Source organism: Toxorhynchites rutilus, chromosome 2, assembly GCF_029784135.1.
Source record: "Toxorhynchites rutilus septentrionalis strain SRP chromosome 2, ASM2978413v1, whole genome shotgun sequence".
Lineage (NCBI taxonomy): Eukaryota > Metazoa > Arthropoda > Insecta > Diptera > Culicidae > Toxorhynchites > Toxorhynchites rutilus.
Window position 1 is genome coordinate 304,927,978 of NC_073745.1, and position 24,773 is coordinate 304,952,750.

The 24,773-nt window shown below is 38.5% G+C and overlaps 1 protein-coding gene across 26 annotated transcripts in view; it reads left to right on the forward strand.

Annotated features, from left to right (window-relative positions):
* The window catches only part of LOC129769127 (potassium channel subfamily T member 2), a 569,383-nt gene that overhangs the window by 541,062 nt on the left and 3,548 nt on the right, over positions 1 to 24,773 (forward strand). For 18 of the 26 annotated variants that reach the window (XM_055771174.1, XM_055771188.1, XM_055771186.1 and 15 more), the window contains 3 exons: positions 5,304 to 5,509; positions 5,593 to 5,881; positions 5,954 to 6,154. In XM_055771174.1, coding sequence (XP_055627149.1) covers positions 5,304 to 5,509; positions 5,593 to 5,881; positions 5,954 to 6,154 — 696 coding nt within the window. The remainder of the gene's footprint in view (positions 1 to 5,303; positions 5,510 to 5,592; positions 5,882 to 5,953; positions 6,155 to 24,773) is intronic. The other 8 variants (XM_055771176.1, XM_055771199.1, XM_055771195.1 and 5 more) reach the window with 3 other exon arrangements.

A 24,773-nucleotide genomic window follows, 5' to 3' on the forward strand; every position in this document is an offset into this window, starting at 1 on the left:
TTGAGATTGAAAACATCTTGCTAGTTGTCTGTCATTGGACATACGCGCTACTGCTATTTCAGTGTTATTTCTATATGGTCGGTGTTAAGTCAAACCGGACCATGTGACATATTTCTGATTTCGAGAAAAACGAGCTTGAAGTTTGGCGTCATAAGGGGCTTTCATTGAGCGTTCAAAACAATTTCAATACGCTATTCGTGCTGTACGCGTAATGCTTAACCAAATGCAATCAATAACTCGAAATTTTTAATTTTGCGACTTGGTCCTTCTTCTTTTGTATAAACATTAGAGTGTCAACGGAAGTATGGGATAATGTGTTCGAATTTTGAAACCGAACTTTCTTAAAAATTCTACCCTGTGCAAAATATCTGCTTAGTTATTTACTAATGTCGCACAGCCTAAGAGAAGGGGAGATGTACATGAAAGCGGCGTTTCAAAAAAAAAATTGATGCTAAATGTCTTCAAGTTGCATGATACATCGAGATCTACTGTTATACCGAAAAAAAATTTGTTGCCAAAAATTTACTCTCTGGGACGTCATTTTATCGGAATACGATGCAAAACGTATGGATTATGGTGCCAATGAAAATGGTCATCTTGATTTTTCATACGGAAGATTCTGTGTTGTTCTTCACGATAAAATACCCTATGCGAAATATTACCACGAAAAACAACCCTGTGCAAAATATCAGCTCCTCGGATTTCATTTACTAGTGTCACAAACGTCAAAATTTTGTTTGAAAACCAAAAAAAAATCCATACCGTTTTGATAAAAAAAAATCAAGTAAAAAATTAACATTTTGCTACTCGATCGTTTTTCGTCTGAAAAGTCGATTTTTGACAAAAATTTTTTTTAAGATAACAGTAAATCTCAACAATTCAAGCAATTTTAAAACATTTGGCATAACATTTTTTTAAACCCCGATCTCATGTGTTCCCCCCTCGAGTGATTTTGCGGTTTAAAAAAAATCAAATTTCGACGTTTGTGGCACTAGTAAATGAAGTCCGATTGAGCTGATATTTTACACAGGGTAGTTTTTCGTGGGAAACGATATTTTCAAGAAAATTCCGTTTGAAAACTCGAGATGGCCATTTTCCTTGACACTCCAATAAACATACAATAAAAGTTCCGTGACGTCATAAAAGATCGATCCTGAGCCAATTCTCTCCGATGTTATTCAAGCTTTGTTTACTAGATACATATCAAGTCATTTTTTGTTATAATATAGATAATTTTAGTGGAAACTATTTTCCCTTAATTACCTTTCCTTCAAAAAATTACAACCCTATAGCTTCTTGTGATATGGAATGAAGGATAGTTGTATGGGGTCATAAATAAAAATAATGGAATGAAAAATCTGAACACTGGGTCTTTGAGAAAGAATATTTTTTGTAAGTATTTTCGCATTGTATTATTTTTATTCAATTTTACAGTTTCTTAATTTATCTGTAGAATACACTGGATTATTTTTCGAAGTAGAACTACGCCTTTCAGGAAGGGTGCCAAATCAGAAAACAGATCACGTTTTTATGAAATAAAGTTAACGTTAATAACACTGTAAGCGAATTCTCATGATTTGCATACCAATCGAATCGGATATTCTCTAAGATTTTTTTTGATATGCTATACATTACAATTCGCTAAACTCTGCATCAATTGATAAGAAATATTTCTACCCGTCTATCACAATTAATAAAATATTTTTTTTTCATGAGATGAACAATTGAATAACTGTAAAATGTCAAGCCTTATCTAAACGCCCTAACTGCCAAGTTTCGATTGGCCCGGTTTACGGTTTCCCCAGCACAGACTTCAAAATCGTTGTACATGTGGAAATCCGCCGTGGAAATATACATGCAAGTCGGGAGTATTGACGTGGGACTACGTCTAACCGGAGTATACGGGGGTGAAATGAAAACCTAAACACACAACATGCAGGAAAAAATGAAAGATTTCGAATGCTTATAACTCGAACATTTCATAATAGATCGGAAAGATGTTTGCATCAATTGATAGGAAATATTTTTATGCGTCTATTTCAATCAATAAAATGTAATTTTTCATTAGATAAACAATTGTATAACTGTAAAATGTCAAGTGTTATCTAAACGCCCTAACTGCCAAGTTTTGATTGGCCCGAAGTACGATTTCCCCAACACAGACTTCTAAATCAATGTACCTTTGGGAATCCACTTTGCAAATATACATGCAAGTAGGGGATATTTTTATTCCCACCGAGCTAGGTTTCCCTAATACGGACTTCAAAATCAATGTGCCTGGGGGAATCCGCATTGCGAATGTATGCAAACTGCGAGTACTTTTGTACTGAGAAGCCTGGGAAAATCGACATTTCAGATACTAGAAGTGAATGAACTTTCGCTGTTCGAGAACTACGTAAACATGAGATTTGCAATAATTTCAGAGAGAAATGTAAAATACAATGATCATTTGACAATTCTTCCGTTCACATATTTTGGTAGTCCTAGGCATCATATCAAACGTAAAAGGACGTGATGTGATGAGTTTCTCGAAACTAAATAAATGTGTTGAAGCGTTACCTACTTGAAGCTCTATACTCAAAACATCCATTATTATAGACTGGTGTTGGGTGGTTTTTTTAGAATCCCTCAGAGGGTACTAGAGGATCATGTTTCATGAAAAATTCTATCTACGCATATGATCATAACTCAACCACTAAAAAATTTGAAAAAAAATAAAAGCTCATTTTTTGAGTAAGTATTTTCAACGAAGATTTGTTTCATTTTTCATAAATTCGAAAGTTCATTGATTTTCCAACTACTGCCGTTCTACGCATAGTTGTCCCATTTTACTTTTTGACGATTTTCACTTTTAAAACGCTCATAAAACGCTTAAAAAAAGTCAAGATCAATTGTCCCATATTGTTATTCTATACATAACTGTCCCGCCATGTATTTTTTGTAGAACCATATCGAATAAGTCGGTTCAAGTACAAGAATTTCATGTCACACTTTCAGCAGGCCTAATGCACTCTTTTCTGGGTTGGAAGAACGAACTAATTCTCAAACAAATAAGAAAAAGTTTAACAGAACACGTGTAGTACACCTTGTTAGCGAAGGCCTAATAACAATGAGATTTATATTCTGCGAAGGTGATGCAGATCACTCATTTCTTCATAAAACGATGTTTCTATGCATTATCTTTCGGAAAAACGCAAAAATAATTATCTTACATCAAAAAACAACATCAAGTTCAATTGTCCCATGTTGATATTCTACGCATAACGGCCCCACCATGAATTTTTGAATCCGTAATCAAGCATGACTGATTCAGTGAGGGGATCTCATCACATTTCATTAAACATTAGTATAGTGCTTATAAAGAACCCGGTGTATTGCTAAATTGAAATGCTTAAAGCTTCTGGTAGACAAAGCCAACCGAAGAAGCCAACAGGAAGAGATAAGGAATCGAGAAATTGTGTAGAAAATCGAAGTTATTATCCAGCAACACCAAAGATTCTTATCATAACCACCAAAATGTTCACGAAGTGTGAATTTTTCCAGTTATTCATTTTCCAGTTAGATTACTTTACGAATAAGTCATAATATCATTTGAAATATTGGAACAAATGAATATATTTAAATTGACAGCCGTTGACTGTCTCTCCGGTGATGTCCTCGACCATATCCACCTGTCTTTCAAATAAAGAGAAATCATTGTGGATACGTCGTTATAAAAAAACTATTCGCAATTAAAATTGGTCATGATAATGAAAACTGTAATTTTGGATTACACCACTTAGAATGAATCGGAGACGATCTGAGCAGTGGTCTATTAATTTTGCGCTGAATTGCTGTTGAATACAAAATCCAACACCCAATGCAAAAAACATACTGTGAGTAAAAGATGTACTTCTGTCAACTCTAGGTAATTGGTTATTTCGAAAATATTCTGTTTAATTTAGAAAAGGCTTTGCATACTATCCAACACTAAATTAAATCATCTGAAGTGGAAAACATATTTACCCTTCACGCATAGTTGAAAACAATTGTTAATCATTTGAATTTGAGCGAGGCATGACACATAAAAAACCAAAACCCATCCAACTTCAAAGAATCCACAGACAAAAAAAACACACCTCCAAATAACATCATGCACAACCTAACACAGCCTTCTCAAGAACAGCACTCAAAACAATTACCCAAAACCACTCACAAACAGACATCATTCAGATCTTACAAGCGTTGCCCGGGGGTAAGTACCAGCTAATCCATCACTATAACTACATAATGTGTAGTACTTCTATCGTGAATGGGAATGTCTCCTCTCTGTATTGAGAGGTTTCCTCTTGAAATCATTTGCATAGTAATGGAACTAACGGCTGAGATGCCCACACCAATCTCAGACTATCACTGTCCGAATCGTATACTTTTGTACCATAATAACGTTCAAATAGCTATGCTAGATATTCGTGAAGCTTTCGCCAATGCAAAAAACAAACACCCTCTCCACCTTTCTCGTTCTAGTAGAATTAGTGCTGTTCTCGTATTTCGATAGTTGTTTCGGGCAGATGAATGGAAGAAAAAAAAAACGATTTGTGTTCGGAATGTTCGCTACTGTCTAACTCATCAGAAAAATTGACTCTCGAACTATTTGTCTGAACCAATTGGCAAAAGTGAAGTCCCGCAGTACCGCTCGAAACGATAACACACAACAAACAAACACACTCACTCACAGTACACTTTCAGATAAGGTAGAAAAAGTTAAATTAGCTTCAATTTGCTGCTAACTGTTCCCAACACACACATTGGTGGCTCGAAACCTGTTCGACTCTATCCAGCTGACGCCACCCACAAACACTGATCGGAATTTGCACTGTATAATTCGACCGCTGATTAACAAACCAAAAATAATTTTCACTATTATTAATTTGTTCGGTTGGGTGTTAAATTTGACTGCGCTGTTTCGGCTTTGTGTCGTTTTGTGTTAATACTTCTGAACGAAAAAAAAATTACGATTAGAATTAGCAATAGAATTTCTGTACAGTAACGAGTTTATGTTTAGTTCTACCTTAAGATGCACCTTCCTTCCTGGATATTGATGGTTCGAAAAGCGCCGCGAATGCGGAGGGCTAAACATCTCTAAAATATACTAATCTGGTCTTTTCATTTTCTCTGTTTTCTGTCTCTCCTTATCTTCCCACTATCGAATGTCGGACGATAAATATATATAAATGTGTATATCTGTTGATTCTTCTTATTCAATATCTGTAAATGGGTGGATATCAATCAAACAAAATTTGCCAACCCGCAAAAAAAAACAGTACTCAATCAATATGGTCGACGAAGCGCGTGACAATCATATGCAGCAAATCGAACGGGCGGAGATTGCAAACCTGGTCCGGAGTCGCATGGAATCGCTCAATCTGCCCAGCATCGATTATGACGACGTGAGCGAGAAACGGAATCACCTGTCCTACGTGATTATCAATCCATCCTGCGACTTGAAGCTGGAGGAGGGGGACATAATGTGAGTGCTCGTTTGTTATCATTGCAGCATAGTTAGAGTGTGATAAGCACAGTTTGATGCTTTCCCTTTCTCCCCCGTTGCAGCTATCTCGTGCGCCCCTCGCCATTCTCCGCCCAGAAAACGTTCGAAAGACACAACTCACGTCGCAAGTCAAACATATCATTCTGCTCGAATATTAACCTGGCGGCGGCGGCGGCTGGCTCCCGGCGTGGATCGGGCATCGGCCTGAACACCATTGGTGGCCCTCAGCCGATGTCAGGTTACGTAACGCCGCGTGCTCCCCCGTTGGTCACAACAAAATCGAATTCTTTGTCTCTTCCAGATAGTCCTAATGCAATGGGACAGATGAGGGGACGAAGCAATTCCCTCAGGGTAAGCAGACTTAGCCGCAGTAGATCGACCGCTTTGGATGTGCCGCTAGCAAAAGCCACTCAATCCATGCAGTTTCTGTCTCCACAGATCGATAGCGATATCCTGCTGCGACGATCGAACTCGCTGCGTCAGGGACTTCCCAACATCGGCAACACCGGCAGACGGAAATCATCGCTCGAGGAGATCGGCATCAGCCACTTCGCGACACTGATGCAGGCCACTAATCACACCAATCCGATCAAGATTGCGCTCAATGGCAGCATTGGATTCGAGGTAGGTTTCCCGCTTAATATCGTGGGTTTTATTTCTTCTACAGATAAACCTGTTTTTGTGCGAGAGATAGGGACCGCACAAAAATTCGCCAGTAGCTTTAAAAAAGACTATTCGCTACACTATTTGAAAAAAATTATAGGAGGTTGTGTCCAAGATACGACCGCATTGTTGACGTAGAACTACGCTGTTATTTTATATAAGTCGCTTGTTTATACCTTCGGATATTATTCTATAATACTGTGAAATTTTAGAAACAACTGCTTAGTAGAATAATCTCTGAAATGATTTTTGACGTAAGACTACGTCTTTCATTTCTATACCGGGGTGTAAAATCAAAGTTTCGAAAACGAAAGCGTTACGCCGGAGACCGAGATTTTGAGCGTTAATAGCTCTTAAACAACTGAACGAAATGGTATGATAGACATTTCATTCGAAAGATAAAATGTCTACGCCTTCTATACTTGTTACTTTTTGATCCAAAAACTTGTTTCAATAGTCTTAAAATTGCTTTCAAAACAAGCTATTGAAATCACCAATCGGTATATAAGCGAGCGCCGCTCGGAAATCCACTCAGTTCTAATTGAACAGCGATGGGAGCATGTTGTCGCTGTTGTGGTGAAGCTCTTCGTTTATCATGAAAGCGCGGATGAACGGTGTCACCTGTTTGTGCACCCTAGGCCAGAACGGAATCCATCAGGAGGAGAGTGATGCCACAAACGGTTCCCCGGGAAGACATCGCTACACACACATACACGCGCGGAATTCTTTCCGTTTGGCTTTCCATTCAGCATCGAGAAAGTTCCGGAAAGATCTAATCATTTCTGGAAAATAATCTGCCAGTTCCTCTGGGAATTTAAAAATACATTCATGTGAAAGAGTTTATTTGAATGTTTTCTAACCATATAACACAGCGATCAAATACATTTGATTTTGTAATTTTTCAACCAAGTGTAATTAGCAGGAAAGCTTCTGAAGATTATTCTTCCCCATCAGTAGGATATTTCCGTATCCAATATTGTATGCGTAAGCAATCGATTATTGCTCAGTCGCCGAAAGTTTCGAGCTCAGAGAGTTCATTCCCCTCTAGTATGCCTTCCAAATTGCCATCGTAAACCACACCTTCTCTCGATTCAATCACACACAAAAAGCATACTTAAGCGATATTCTGGTGGTGAGACACATTCATTTTTCGTGAGGACATCGACAAGACAACATCGTTGCCTAACGTGCTGGAGGAGGTGGACGGCGAAGGATCGACACATACACGCGCAGAACTCTTTCCGTTTGGATGCCATTCAGCATCGAGAAAGTTCCGGAAAGATCTAATCTTTTCTGGAAAATAATCTGCCAGTTCCTCTGGGAATTTAAAAATACATTCATGTGAAAGAGTTTATTTGAATGTTTTCCATCCATGTAACACTGTGACCAAATACATTTGGTTTTGTGATTTTTCAACCAAGTGTAATTAGCAGGAAAGCTTCTGAAGATTATTCTTCCCCATCAGTAGGATATTTCCGTATCCAATATTGTATGCGTAAGCAATCGATTATTGCTCAGTCGCCGAAAGTTTCGAGCTCAGAGAGTTCATTCCCCTCTAGTATGCCTTCCAAATTGCCATCGTAAACCACACCTTCTCTCGATTCAATCACACACAAAAAGCATACTTAAGCGATATTCTGGTGGTGAGACACATTCATTTTTCGTGAGGACATCGACAAGACAACATCGTTGCCTAACGTGCTGGAGGAGGTGGACGGCGAAGGATCGACACATACACGCGCAGAACTCTTTCCGTTTGGATGCCATTCAGCATCGAGAAAGTTCCGGAAAGATCTAATCTTTTCTGGAAAATAATCTGCCAGTTCCTCTGGGAATTTAAAAATACATTCATGTGAAAGAGTTTATTTGAATGTTTTCTATCCATGTAACACTGTGACCAAATATTTTTCAATCAAGTACTATTAACAGGTGGTTATCGAGTTAGTATTAACCACTGGTGGGCTTCCAGTATCGAGGAAAATGTGGAAATATCTAATCGTTACTGAAAATAATCTGCCAGTTCCTCTGGGAATTTAAAAATACATTCATGTGAAAGAGTTTATTTGAATGTTTTCCATCCATGTAACACTGTGACCAAATACATTTGGTTTTGTGATTTTTCAATCAATCGCAATTAACAGGATAGCTTCTGAAGATTATTCTTCCTCATCAGTAGGATATTTCCGTATCCAATATTGTATGCGCCCGCAATCGATTATTGCTCAGTCGCCGAAAGTTCCGAGCTCAGAGAGTTCATTCCCCTCTAGTTTGCCTTCCAAACTGCCATCGTAAACCACGCCTTCTCTCGATTCAATCACGCACAAAAAGCATACTTAAGCGATATTCTGGTGGTGAGACGCATACATTTTTCGTGAGGACATTGACAAGACAACATCGTTGCTGAGGATGCTGGACGGCGAAGGATCGAGATCTGCCCTGAAACGCGAGCAGTTTGTTTGAAACTGTGAGGGAGCACAGAGAAGCTGATCCTTCAGGAGAAGAGAAGGTGACCATCGAAGCAGCCGCTACACATACACATACACGCACGGAATTTTTGGATGCCATTCAGCATCGAGAAAGATCCGGAAAATAATCTGCCAGTTTCTCTAGGAATTTAAAAATACATTCACGTGAAAGAGTTTATTTGAATGTTTTCTATCCATGTAACACTGTGACCAAATATGTTTCAATCAAGTGCTATTAACAGGTGGTTATCGAGTTAGCATAAACCACTGGTGGGCTTCCAGTATCGAGGAAAATATGGAAATATCTAATCATTACTGAAAATAATCTGCCAGTTCCTCTGGGAATTTAAAAATGAAAGAGTTTATTTGAATGTTGTGAAAGAGTTTATTTGAATGTTTTGAAAGAGTTTATTTGAATGTTTTCTATCCATGTAACACTGTGACCAAATATGTTTCAATCAAGTGCTATCGAACTAGCATTAACCACTGGTGGGCTTCCAGTATCGAGGAAAATGTGGAAATATCTAATCGTTACTGAAAATAATCTGCCAGTTCCCCTTGGAATTGAAAATTACATTCAAGCGAAAGAGTTTATTTTAATGTTTTCTATCCATAACATATCCATATAATACATTTGGGTTTGTGATTTGTCAATCAAGTACAGTTAGCAGGAAAGCTTCTGAAGATTATTCTTCAGAACAAGGTTTTTCGTGTCCTATATTGGATGCATAAAACCTTGTGCCTCCAACGTAACGCTCTTGTTTACGAAGTCCCCCAAATATTCATTTATTCATTCATTCAGAATGGATTTAGATTCAACTTCAAACAAATGATCTCTAAATCAACGATAGTCCTACGTCACCCTTGCGGTTATACCATAGATATAACCCACTTCCTGTTTTTCATTGTAGAATCAGTTGACGATAATTGATTGATGATTCATTCTTGCCCTCAACAATACACTAGCTGATCGCAATTTATTTCATGTCAATGCATTGAAAATTCACCTCGAAGGCTATTCCCTTTTCCCTTGGCCTTTTTCGAAATTGACATAGACTCGGCTACAGTCGATTATATATATGTTGCACCAGCACCATTATTCCATATCTCATAACTACATCAATATATCTTTGGCACCGCATGTAAACAACAGCAATGACAACACTTGCAAGTATCAAATATCATGCTACATGTTATTTAGTATTGCCTCAAAGGAATCGCACCTCTAGATATCGTTCGTACAAACTAAGCGTAAACCAAGCGCCAAACAAGCGTTCACCATAGCATGCATACAGAGGCGGCTTGAAACATTTCTCATCATTTTGCGCTATTCTCAAAAGAAACGCTTCTGTTAATATTACTTGCCTCGAAAAGAGTTGCATTACTTTCTTATGCTCGAGATAAGCGCAGCTGTCTCCCTTAGTGGAGGAAAGTTTTGCTACTGGCAAGCAAAACCTAATCACAAACAAAATTCCAGAACATTTACTTTCTTGATGACTAAACAAGAGAAATAAACTCTTTTTGTTAATAACAACATCGAAAACAGTAGCAATGCTTCATTATGATCAATATTAGCGCAAATGCAATCCTAGTTGAAGGCAATTTTGCGACTGGCACGCGAACCCAAATAACTTATAACATTCCAGTAAGATATTCAAGATGCTTAGTATTCCCAAATAATTTTTTGGTGCACAACCTTAACGTCTGCTTCACCATAACGTCAGTTTAATGCATTGATGCATTCTCAAAGGCACAAACGAAGCCCTTATGAAGACGGAAAATAAACAATGTTAACTGCTTGGAAAAAGACCGAATTATGCCACACAGCTTGTACTCTGCCGTAACACCCATCGATGCGAATTCGTTGATGAGTTTGTCAAGAGCGACCGCCTTCACCACCAGCGGGGGGAGCTTGATTTTGGTTGCTGCCTGGGCGTTTACATTTTCGACCGAAGCGCCGAAATCGCCTACTTCGCTGTTGTTCGGTGCGGTGTCATATTCGCGAAGGCTCGGTTCAGTGCGAGCGCTTTTCACTGCACCAACACCGCGTGCATCATTAGATGACGCTTACCTCGAAATTTTATTGCCCCTGGCAATGCGTTCGTTTTTTGCAGGGTTCGAGCCTGCCTTCCTCTTCTTCTTGCTCATCGCACACTATGCGAAGCGTCCAATTTATGACGCGGAAAGAAAAACACACGATACGAATAACGTGAAAAACGAACTGGAAAAACCACACGACGATATCCAAGTTGGATTACCACGGGTGGGGTCCAATCTTAGATCGAAGCGCAGCGAAAGCAAAGTGAACTGGATTGCTCAACAGTCCTATGCCGAATGAAAGTTTGCCTCAGCGAGATTCACTGTTTATACTCTAGGCAAGTATTCCCCTTCATTCTTCTTCTTTTCCTTTGTTCACGGAGACTTTAAATCCTACGAATTCCCCTCCGTGGGTCGTCGATAAGTTGCTCGTTATTGATAGCTCTGTTCGGGAAAGCACTCAAATGGACAGAACAAATGTATGGGAAAATAGAAACACTTAAAGTTTTCATGAATTTTAACCATTTACTAACAAGGGGATTCTAATGTATGGCATATTAAACAAATCTCACGGAATTTCCGATTCGTTTAGTATGTAAATCGCCAAAATCCGTTCGCGGCAAAAATAGTTATTAACGTTAACTTTATTTCATAAAAACGTGACCTGTTTTCTGATTTGACACCTTTAATGAAAGACGTAGTTCTACGTCAAAAACCTATTTTTATTCAGTGGATAGGCACCTCATAAGTTTCCATAATAAAATAACTCAAATCCTAATGTTTCCATTCGTGATCACCTTTCGATTTCCTTTTGTTTAACCCATCAACGACCAAGCTGTAAAAAATATTTTTCTGACGAAAGCCATTGGCGTTATTTCGATTATTAACGCTAAAGGAACACCAATGTTCAAGAATATTTTTTTCTCATCTTCCATTTCCCGGGAAATGACTGTTCGAAAAATCGAACATTGGCAAAATCCCGCGCTTTTTTTTGACAAGTACAAAAATACTGCGAACAAAAAGTCACTTCAATTAGCAAATATACGGTATTCATAAATGCATCAATTTTGCATTCCGGGAAAAACAAGCACAGGAGAATGGATGTCTCTAAGTATAAACCCAAATTAATCCACCTAAGGTGAGATGTGGCATTTCTTATTTCATGTAATTTCAACTTATTACTGGCAGGGTGTTTCTTTCAAACGAAAGCATATGCCTTTTTTATTGTTGGTTGTTCAGAAATGTAAATGCTTAAAAATTACCTGCAAAGTACCAAAATAGTACGAAAAAAAACAATGGCATAGAGGGTTGAGAGGTTATTATTCGGTGTGGCGGAAAAACATTCACATCAACAATCTCATTAGAATCCTCGTTACGCTTACTGATCATTTCCTCCAGCTTCCCCACACACGAAATTCTACGGGCCGCCATAACCTACGGTTATTACGGACAAAAAATCATACAGGTTTTCAATAATATTTGCTAAATTAATCGATATTTGCAAACATTCACAATTGAAAAAGCAAGAATAAATGAAAAACCTTCCGTCTTCCAAAATAAACAAATCAAAGTGCGTTGCGTAGGATAGATGTGTTGATGTGGATTCGGCAGAAAAACTTGTTCGTTTTGGCCAATGTTCGATTTTTCGAATATTCAATTTCCCCGACTGTTACTTTTCTGAAGGAGGCTCAATCGAATGAGTTCCGTCCTATATCACAATGTATGTCCTATTGTCAAAGTAATACTGTAGAAAAGTTCAAATATTTTTGTATTTTATGGGGTTTTTTAATTGAAATTGAAAACAACTTTCAAACATAATTGCTTTAAATCGAATTCATTACCCAAAAAAGTTACACAAAATTGAATGAAATCGATGGTAAGTGGTAGCGGTAAATTAAGGTAAATTAAGTTATCTCTTAGTGCAAAAACTTTCCTTAGTGGTTGCTCTCCAAAGACATGAAAAATTATCAAAGTTGCTGTTCGATTTTTCGAACGCTTGGCATAAAATGGGTTAAACTGCTGTAGTTGCATTTTTTTTAGCTCGTAATCATGCTGTGGGTTTTGCTGCATGTCGAAACTTGTTGCTATCAAGAATCATGTCATGCACAACGTATTGCATTTGATGAAACTATGGAAAAAGGATGGCAGTGGAAAATATCGATGCAAACTTAGTTCGAAACTCCTTGAATCGGTTTCAGCTATGACAGATCATAGCTGTAACTTATTAAATTAATTTTGTAATAACTTGTTTGTTCCTTACATTTCATAATCAAACTTACAATTATAGTTTCGTTGTCGCTCCAATAACAACGGATTAATTTTTAGCCTAATTTGAGTTCAGTTTTAATTATAAGAGATGAATGAATAATATTTCCATAACTCACTTCAAGCGTTATAATAATCGACTTGAATTTTCGATTCTCTTGTCGCTATTATGTGTTCTCTTACTGTAAGTTAAGTTTGATTTTAATATAAATTAGAATAGTAAATTTCGAAATTATTACTTACAATGATAAAAAATAATCACAACGTGAACTACGAAAGCTTCGATCAAATTGATTTTACTTCTTTCACTTCTCCTAACTTGATTTTCACCACCTTTTATTTCTCTACTCAATACCTTTTCGAGTTTTTTTTCCAATTTCATTTGTATATTTTCTAACCTTTGTTGTTTATTTTTGTGTAACTTGCCTCTGAAAATCACCCATTGCGCCTGGAACACGATTTCACTTCTTTCCTGGTTGGCTGTTCGACTCCGACTCCTGCGAGCTGCGGTTCTGATAGTTGGTTGTCTCCGAGACAGCATATGTAATATAGGGAGGTATACGGCAATGTCGTCTCGCCTCACACAATTTACACCGCAGAACGCAGCTCCTGAAGTTGTCTGCGTTCACGCAATAAACAACCTAACTTTCAGTGGCGGGATTATTGAACTGAAGAACTGACCACGGACCCACACCTGCCGCACTCGACCATCACTCGCTGCTATGACCTCCTCTATTTTTCCCAGGATCCCCGCTTGGACCCCTCGATCACGATCGCAGATTAGCGGCCTCGGGTTTATCATATCTTCTGCCTCCGCTGTGAAATTGTAGGTTTCGCAGTCGATAGGATTTTGCTTTCTCAAAATAGCAACGCGGAGCTTTTCCCTGAACTGATCAGCATTTTTGTTTTTTATGTACTGCGCTGAGCACGGAGAAAATGTAGCTCCGAGGGTTCCGACGTCCATCAAATATTTCTTTGGGGCTTCATTGCAACTCGATCTGAAGACGAACCAATTAAGTACTGATGGAACACTTCCTCCAAGTCGCCTCCAACCCCAACGAAAACGTTGAAGTACCGCTATCAGGTCGTCAACAGATCCGGGCCTGTCAACAGTATGCTTTTAAGAGAAACTCCATTAACTGTCGCTGCTGCATTCCATACCAAGCGCACTTTACCCGGTTTCTTGAGGTTAACCACCACGTTCCGGGGCAGATGCCATACAGCTTATGAATCTGTGCAAGTGAGTTCTTCACTTGTCATCTCGTGAGCGTAGCCTTTGGTCAGGTGTTCCTCGGTCTGGCGGTTTACATTGAGCCGTAGCTCTTCTTTCTTCGATAATTTCCGCTCTAGGACTTCCATCTGATTTATAGCCATAGGATAATTATTAGAGGAAATTACCACGTCATTACGGAACAGAAGCCCCGTTCCGAAGCGGACACCTACCCGAAACGTGGTTGGTTTTTAATTTTACACACGCTCGGTGGTCTTCAGTTGATTCCGGCATTCAAGCAGGCGTAATGCCAGAGTGATGTTGGTGGGAACTTAGGGACGTTTTCGGCATAACTGACTGTACCTCGATGAGGTTATCGTAAGACTGATTTAATATTCTCTCTTGGTTTACCAACTAACTTAAGTGTATGTTTCCATGTTCCCAATTTCCGTCCCAAACTCAAGCCACCAACGATGTTTTCTAAATAAGTTAATGTCAACGATGTGTTTGACAAACATATGTTTTTTTTTTATCTTTATTATAGTGACTTTCAACTTATTTGGCTGGTTCGTCACTTTTCACTTCCATTTTTGGATCCAGATCGCCTCCACACAAACATATGTATGTTGCAGCGTGAGCAAGGTTATATCCATGCCGAAACTAGGAGATGGGTCATAAATATGAAATGTGTTCTGCAGTGTGAGCAATTCTATGCCCATGCCGAAAATATTGATTGGGTCATAAACATAATGTGCATGCTGTTTGCGTACAATTATGTAAATACGGAAAGGGTATCGGATAGGCTTCGACCTTGTGTTTTATGGTCTAGTGAAGATTGTCTGTTAAGCAGTAATTTTGGATGTGCATGAATTAAATGAGTGCTCGTGATTCTAGGAAAGATGAAGTGTAAGTAGGGATGCTACACCAGTTTCGTCTAGCAAATATTGACTGCGAATCATATCATGCAACTGCTGGTCGGTTGTTGTTACTGCATTGTGGAAGTTCACAAACGCAACTGTCGACAAACTCCGATTCTCTGACCCATAGACTGTCCATCCTAACTTCGACCGAACTGCGATTGGTTCACCAGGTTGACCAATTCTAGACTCAAACGGAGCAAACACATACATGCTGTCCAACCCGATAATGATCGGCTTTTCTTTATTATAATCATCGACCCTCAAATTCTGCAAATGAGAATAACGCTGCTTGATCTCGCAGAATTGCATCTCCTGTTTCGACAGAATCCGGCTCCCCAACGGTACGTGCTTCTTTCTCGGTAAAACCAATGGCAGACACCATCACGTCTACTTTTCTAGAGCCATCCTCGATACGTTTCATGTTCTCAATCCATGTGACAATTGCGATCGTTGAGATCGAGGGCGGAGAATTCACTAAACTCGGAAACATCTGAGACAATACCGTTCATTAATTCGGTAAAGGTTCTCAAAGAAGTACCAATTTTATTCAGCTTGTAATGGACCCAATACTATTTGTAATTTGGAGGTAGTTTTCCAACTAACTCTTGGATCAACATGGGACTGTTCAAACGGTCCACGAGCATTGCGGCTTCTAAGTGGTCACAAAGTTGTTTGACCGTTATACCGAAATGTATCAATGTTTCCAAACGGTCAGCTCTTGGTGGTTTAGCTTGGCGGACTTCCATCAACAATTTTTTTTTTCAACAGTTTCTCCGGTCACCGGTTCTCCGTTTCTGAAGTTCGCGAATAACATCTTTGCCAACAGGTGCCTTATATACTGATTCAGGTCACGAATCGGGTCTTCAAATTGTGGCGAACTGGCAGGGAATGGAATCCCTTTTGTCCCATCTCTCTTCTCTGCATCTCTGTTGTACGACCGGCATACTATTGTCATTCCTCCACCTTTCGGTTAAAATTTTCACCGAAAGCATCTTCTTCTAAGCCTTCGCCACTGTAAGGTCTTGCTACAGCTGCATAAAAGAAACCTTGAACAACAGATAAATGATGCCTACCTAATGAAGAGAGAATACCTCGAATGAGCAGATAGGAAAGTAGAAAAGAGGAAATAGGGGAGTGAGTTCGACAACGACAGAGAGAAAAGGCTGATTTAGACGATGCCAGTCAGCGCTCTAGTTGAAGTATCCAGTGAACAGAGAACAGACACTCTGTTCAAATTACTTGTACCAGTATCGAACAATTAATTGGCCTCTAACTTGAACAGAGTGTCTGTTCTCTATTCACTGGATACTTCAACTAGAGCGCTGACTGGCATCGTCTAAATCAGCCTATAGGCATGCGAACTGGCTAGTTAGCTGTGAAATCTTGGTGCTATAATAAATGTGTATAAACCGATGATATAATGAATTCTATAGCCACCACTAACGACTGCTTCTTCTCCTTCCTCTTCCGAATGTGTTTTTTTTAGTCCTACCTTGACGACCTCGAAATTTTTACACAATACCAGGGTTGCCATAATAAAATCTGTGTTTTTGTTCTCAAAAAATCTTTTTATCTGAGTTTCTTTCTCAGAAAATCTGTATCGAAATCTGTATTAACCCCTTGCGGTCGCTTGTTTGCTCTCAACCAACACAGCAAAGAAGTATGTTAATGCTATAATTTACGCAACAATGTATCAGTTCACACTTTTTCTAAACGAATTTTAATGTCTTGTGAACTTATTCACGAACCAAAATGTTGCTACTATGAATTATAAATAACGGTACTCAGTATAAAAAAAGTTTCCATCGGTGCTCGGGGAAAGGATTAATGGAAGACTCCATGTATTGCGACACTCTGTAAAGAACATTATTTTGTATGTTCAAACAAAAAGATAAAAGGCGAAAGACGCTAAACTAATTATTTTTTGTGATATATGCGAAAGATATCACAAGAAGAAAAATTACAAATTAAAAACCGAAAATCGAGCACATCGTGAAAATTGTCCAATTTCAAACGCTTATAACTCAGTCATTTAATGATGGATTGATGAGATTTTTGCGACAATCGATTCCGGCACGCCATAACAATTTTTTATTGAATAAAATAATATATGTTATGAAACTAACTATCAAACAATTGGAAAATCTCAACATCTATTCTAACGGAAATACCCACTTCTGATTGGTCGAAATTGACGACACAAGCGGCGGTTCATGTGCTTACAATAATTGGTCAGTTATTTCCTGATGTATTCACGAGATATTTACATCAATCGATCTGAGCACTCCATAACAATTCATCACAATAGACAAAATAATATATCATATGAAACTAACTATCAAACAATCGAAAAATCTCCAAACGGAAATACCTCGTTCTGATTGGTCCAAATTGAAGATACGGAGAAATCGGCATTGCAAATACATCAAAGTAAAGAGAACTTTTGTTCCCACCGAAGTGTGTTCCCTAACACAGACATCTAAACCAAGCTGCCTGGGGGAAATCAGCATATAAATACCCTCGTGGTCGATAGTTTAACTAACGACGCCCACAAATGGATGGTGCTCATTGTAACTAGCGTGGACATTACTGATTGCATAAGTGCTGGCGAAGAAGTTGGGAGCGATGAATGAGTTTTTTTTTTATATTTTCGTTCCAATAAGGATCTTTCGATGGATTGATTGAAGAATGATGTTTCAATCAACTGAATAGAACTTATGTAGAATCGTAATCGTAGATAGAATATAAATGAAATTTAAATTTTTGCAACTTTTATGTTGGTTGCTTCGTGACATTTCATATCAATGACCGATCATGCATTGTAAAATTGTATATTGTAGCGGTTGTGTTAAAATGACTCGAAATATGAAACAATTTTTTTTCTCGCAACGAAAGTTCATGCGACGTGAAAAATTGGGAAAATGAAGGAGTTCCGTGTCTTGTTGGTTTTAAAGCGAAAACGAAAATGGGCTGAATAAACACTCAGAAAGTAAAAATTATAAATGAAATTATCTTTTCCATTTCAAATATATTTTCTCTATAATAAAGTAACACTTTTTTTCTGGTGAGGAAAATTGATAATAGTGTTCGATAATGATAATTATCTTATATTAAATGTAATGATGAGTTTTTTCTTCATTTTATCCATACATAACACAGGAGCCATCTCGTTCAGGACCACAGAGGGTGGCTTTCATCATATCTCATTCCTCTTTGGCATCTTCTATCGTGATATGCACCATCCAATGACTAATCACCATCCTATTATCATCATCACTCGGTTGTTAACACTGGTAGAGTGAACAAACAATACCAAGAACCAGACAAAACGGCCCTTTTCCGAGCCACCAAATCATTATCGAAGAGTTTACCAATCTGATTCTTCAATTATATCCAAAACAACAGATAGCCTAACGGAATCCTACGTCAACTATGCGGTCGTGTCTTGGATACAACCCTCCTGTTACTTTTTTAAACATGAACATGAAAACATTGTTTAGTAAATACTTATCAAAAGTTTACAAAAAAATTAAGGAATCTTGTTCATCTTTCATAATCTCGCAAAGTTATACATCACATTTTTAAGAAAACAAAATAATTGCGGCCAGTACAACACACATGTTGAAATTTAACACGACCGCAAGGGGTTAAATTTATAAGTTCAACTAACGAACTTCCGGGCGTACCCAGCGAACCTTGTCCGATTGTTATAAAATTTCATGAAGTAACCAACATCAAACCTCCAAATTTGATTTTCTTTTTGCTATAATTATTCGTATCACTCACCTTACTTGCAATATTAAAATGCCCCCGACTTTCATGTATTTGCAATGTCGATTTCCTCCAGATCCATCATGAAATGACTGAGCAATAAGCGTTTGAAATTGGACAATTTTCACGATGTGCTCGATTTTCGATTTTCAGTTTGTACCCCAATATGTTCCCGAAAGACGTAATCCTACGTCAAAAAATATATATACGAGTTTGTGTCCAAGACACTACCACTTTGTTGATAACTTGTTAATAACTTCGGATATTATTTTACACACACATATCTCCGCTTTGCGCTCTTCTCAACAGAAGCCCTTTCTTTCGATATTTCCGGTCTCGCGTAGCTTAGCTGTCATCCTTGGTGGAGATAATTTCGCTACTGTCATGCGAAATCAAATGACCCTCGGTATTCCTAAACAATTATTTTCTTGGTGAGCCGATGATAGCCTAGATTGATGATTCCCCACACAATTGTGTAGTTCTAAATCAGAATGGTGTCAGTTTGATGTAATGATTGCAATGCCAGAGACATTAGCGAGTAAGTAATTTGGTCGCGTCCACAACTCAATTCGAAACAAATGCATGCGATGACGCAAAACAAGGAAAAACAAGCGATGTTCATTGCTTCGTATCTAAATAGAACGATACTGAAAGATTGCCTCAGCGAGATCCACTGTTTATACTCTAGGCAAATATTCCCCTTCGTTATTTTTCTTTTCCTTTATTCACGGAGACCTTGATTCGTACAATTTCCTCTTCGTTGCTCGTCGATAAGTTGCTCGTTTTTGAAGGCACGGGCAGAATAGCTCACAAATCAGCAGAACAATTTCATCAATTTAAACCGTTTACACATTAGGGGATTGTAATATATAGCATCACAACCAATCTTAGGGAATTTCCGATTCGTTTGGTATATAAATCGTCTATATTATTCGTTCGCGGCAAACATTATTACTAACGATAACTTTATTTCATGAAAACGTGACTTGTTTTCTGATTTGGTACATTTAATGAAAGACGTAGTTCTACGTCAAAAGTCAGTAAATGTTGGCAGATGGGCCGTGCTCAGCCATGCAGCGCAACTAGGTGGGGATGCTCTCACAAGAGCGCTAGACGGCACTGACATCCATCTTCCGGATGCAGTTCCGGATCCTCGTGGTCAGCTGCTTGATGTCCGCGGCCCGTCAATTATTCTTGTACACCAGGGTACTGAAGGAGCCGAAAAAATCCTCGGTCGGACGGCATTGGGGCACGTTGGTCAGGTTCCGTTCCTTGGGTACGTCCGGATCTGTTTTTCCTCGAGGTACGCCAGCGTCTTCTTGGCGTAATGGGAAGACGCTTTGTTTTCCCATTACGCTTTGTCGGAGATTGTAACACACAGTATAACTTTCTTCTCAAACTTATGCTTGTATTTGTACTTCACCCCGGGGGTGTGGACGCCTTGCCGCTGATATAGTACCGGTCATTGTCGGGAATGTGGAACTTTGACTGCAGAAAACAACTCTCGTTGTCCAACACGAACGACGTCCCGCAATAATTCTTCGTCATCCACCAGCACTGAGATCTCACGGTCGCTGTCTGCTCGTCCGTGTGTTCTGGTGACCTAGTCTTCTTCCGACGGACGATGCCCTTCTGCTTGAGGGTTCTGTGGATGTAAGAATGGAAGCAGCGAAATTTTCGGCCGGTGTCACGCAAACTGGTACCCTATTGTCGAACAGTTTTTCAGAGATTCCTTCTTCTTTTTCGTAATGATTTTCGCCGGATGGCCACTACCGGTCTACCGCTCGACGTTCCGGGATGCCAGGATCCAGTATACAGTGCTCGCCCGCACATTTTCGTCTCAAAAGTGGTCTCCTGTAAACTTTCTTCCTACGTTTCGAAGAACCGTACAACGCGCTCGCGGAGTACTTGTTGTTCCGACGCCATCTTTGATTGAACTGACAGCACCCGAGCAAAAAAAAAACGAGCAAACTGTTTCTAGGGAGCCCAGAGAGCAATTTTCTCGGTGAGGAAAAAATTTGCGCTCTTTACGTTCTTTACAGTTGTTGACGTAGGATTACGTCTTTCGGGAACATATTGGGGTACAAGTTGAAAATCGTAAATCGAGTACATCTCGAAAATTGTCCAATTTCGAACGCTTATTGCTCAGTCATTTCATGATGGATTGATGAAATTTTTGCGTCAATCGGTTCCGGCACTCCATAACAATTTTTCGTATTGAAGAAAATAATATATGTCATGAAACTAACTATCGAACAATTGAAAAATCTTAACCCCTATCCTAACGGAAATACCCAATTCTGATTGGACTAAATTGACGAAACATGTGGCGGATCCCTAACAGAGACATCAAAACCAAGCTGCCTGGGGGAAATCGGCATTGCAAATACATGAAAGTAGGGAGAGTTTTTGTTCCTACCGAAATGTATTCCCTAACAGAGACATCAAAACCAAGCTGCCTGGGGGAAATCGGCATTACAAATATATGCAAGTCGGGGACATTTTTGTATTGCAAGTAGGGTGAGTGATAGGATTGTGAAAAATTTAGCACAAATGTAAAAGTAAAATTGTATATGGTAGCAGTTGTGCTAAAAATGATTTGATATATGAAACGATTTATTTCAATTTTCATAAATAAAAACCCAAGGTTGTTTCCGCTTGAGAACGGGTCGTTTGGTTTAAGCTGTCTGTTTTGTTGTGTTCATTTTCACTCAAGGAAAGTTTAGCTTTAAAATATGTTTTCTCTATATTAAAGCAATACGTTTTTACTGATGAGAAAAATTGATAATTGTGTTCGGTATTAGTAATTATCTTATATTACATTGGTAAGGTTTTTTTCTCCTTTTTTCCTTCCACACATATCACGGGAGTCATCTCGTCTAGGATCTCAGTGGGCGGTTTTCATCATATCTCGTTCCACATCAGTATCTCCTATCTGATACGCCAACCACCGACTGTCTACCATCCTTCTGTCATCATTACTCGGTAAACACTGGTGGAGTGAACAAACAATACCCGACAACCAAACAAAGCAGCCCTTTTTAGGGCCACCAAATCATTATCAAAGAGTTTAACGATGTAATTCTTCAAACATATTCAAAATCAACAGATAGCCTAACGGAATCCTACGCCAAATATGCGGTCGTGTCTCGGGCACAACCCTCCTGTGACTTTTTACATTTTTCCAAACTTCCTTTTCTTTTAATTATTCTTCTAAGTATTATATCACTCTAATTTGAGTGGAGACAGACACAACGATATATAGACGACTCAAATCTGATCTGTCGTTCTCTTGTGATGATGAGTAATAAGACGTGGGAAGAATCTTAGTTTTAATACACCCAAGCTAGAGTTGGCTGAAAACATTTCATCTTTGGTAGAAATAATGCTTTTTCGTGTGCTGGAGGGTCAAATGCGCAAAGAAATGAGCATAAAAAAGGATTGTATGCATGGGAGCAGACATCTCTTTCTGTTTTTTCCCTTTTTTAATTTCATTTGGGATTGTGCCAAAAAAAATCCATACGACTTCAATGGGGATCGAAACAAGACCGACGGAAATGCAAAGCTGTTTCACACGACCACGCTATCCATATAGCTACTTGTGATTTTGTATAAAAGCGTGATAATGTTACATCTCATCATAAAAGGATGTAGGAAAATGTTTTCTAAGAGGAAAAAGAAGAGAGCATAAACGAGAATAGATATCTTTCTCTGTCTGGGCCGTGTATTTGGCAAACTATACGAAAAACTTTCTTATGCTTTTATTTCAATGAGTCTCCCTTTTTCGCTCGCTCGTATTGGCTCATATTGGCTCTAGCATATATATTATACAAATGATATAACAGTTCGGCTGAAAAGTTCATAAGGTAACACAGTAAAACAATTTTTTTTTTTCAAAATTCAATTTTATTACTCAACATAATTGTCTTCGAGTGCGATACAGCGATTATAGCGATCTTGCAACTTTTCGATACCATTTTATATAAATATGCCGAAATATGTTTTTTGTAATCAATACCTTCAAACATTCACGTTTTCTTACTAAGCGTAAGTTCATGAGTCCAATCGCAGAACTGTTCTTTAATTGATCATCTAATCGACCCCGTTGAATTTACCTTTTACTAAAAAAAATCCTAGTACTTCTGCAAAACTCATCATTATAATATCAGATTATTTTCGGACAGAATTCTCGTTCAAGATTTTTCAACCACTTGCAAATAATATGTTTCTCCGTTACATGGAATAAATATTTGACACAGAAAATATGATAGAATAGAGACAGACCCTTCCCCTCTTCTTCCCTTAGAGAGGGGGAGGAGTTTCTATTCACCATATAAACGTTTCGTGCCCCCTAAAATCTTCACATGCCATATTTGGCTCCATTTGCTTGATTAGTTTTCGAGTTATGCAGAGATTTGTTCTTCATTCGTATGACAGCCCATCCTGAGAGAGGGGGGAGGAGTGTCGAACCACCATAAAAACATTTATTGCATCCTATAACCTCCACATGCCAAATTTGGTTTCGTTTGCTTGATTTGTTCTTGAATTATGCGGAAATGTATGCTTCATTTGTATGGCAGCCCCCTCCCCCTCAGAGAGACGGGAGGGGGCTGCCATAGAAACGTTTTGTGTCCCCTAAAACCTTCGCATGCCAAATTTGTTATTTTCTTGATTAGTTTTCGAGTCATGCAGAAATTGGTCTTTCATTTTTATGGCAACTCCCCCTTAGAGAGGGGGTGAAGTGTCTATCCACCGTAAGAACATTTATTGCGCCCTAAAACCTCCATATAATTAGTTTGGTTTCTTTGCTTGATTAATTCTCGAGGAATGTAGAAATTTGTGTTTCATTTGTATGGCAGCCCCCCTTAGAGAGGGGGGTGGAGTGTCTAACCACCATCTAAACATTTATGACACCCTAAAACCTCCACATGCCAAATTTCGTTTCGTTTGCTTGATTAATCGAGTAATGCAGAAATTTGTGTTTCATTTGTATGAACGGGTAAATTCAACGTGCTCACGCTAAGCAAACGACAAACACAAACAATAGTGAGTAGTGTTGATAGATTTTTGCCGATTATGTTATAATTCAAATGTAGTTCTCATAGGAAATGAAAGTGAAACCAAGGGATTACTCTAAAGAAGCAATTGTGATCTTAGTTTTATAGTTATATCATCAGTGCATCAAGCATTTCAAGATATTAGAACAAAGTGTCCGAAATATGATTCAGAACGGTACCTAATTTGGTTTCGTTTGCTTGATTAATTCTCGAGTAATGCAGAAACTTGTGTTTTATTTGTATTGCAGAGTTGGAATAAAATATTATTGAGATTAATCCATAACTAATATTGGATCGTTATTTTGAAAAAAAAGTCACAGGAGGGTTGTGTCCGAGACACGATCGCAAAGTTGACGTAGGATTCCGTTGGGCTATCTGATGATTTTGGATATGTTAGAAGAATTACACCGTTATACTCATTGTTAATGATTTGGTGACCCTGAAAATGGCAATTTTGTTTGGTTGTTGGGTATTGTTTGTTCACTCCACCAGTGTTTAGTGATGATGACAGAAGGATGGTAAACAGTCGTTGGGTGGTGCGTATCAGATAGAAGAAGCCGAAGTGGAATGAGGTATGATGAAAACCGCCCTCTGTGACCATGTACGAGATGCCTCCTGTGTTATGTATGGATGAAATAAAGAAAAAAAGGCTCACCAATGTAATATAATATAATTACCAATACCGAACACAATTATCAATTTTTCTCATCAGTAAAAACATGTTACTTTAATATAGAGAAAACATATCTGAAATGAAAATATTAATTTTGTTTTATAATTTTTACTTTCTGAATGTTTATTCAACCCAATGCGAATTTTAATTGGACTAACAACACCTAATACTATATGTAGAAC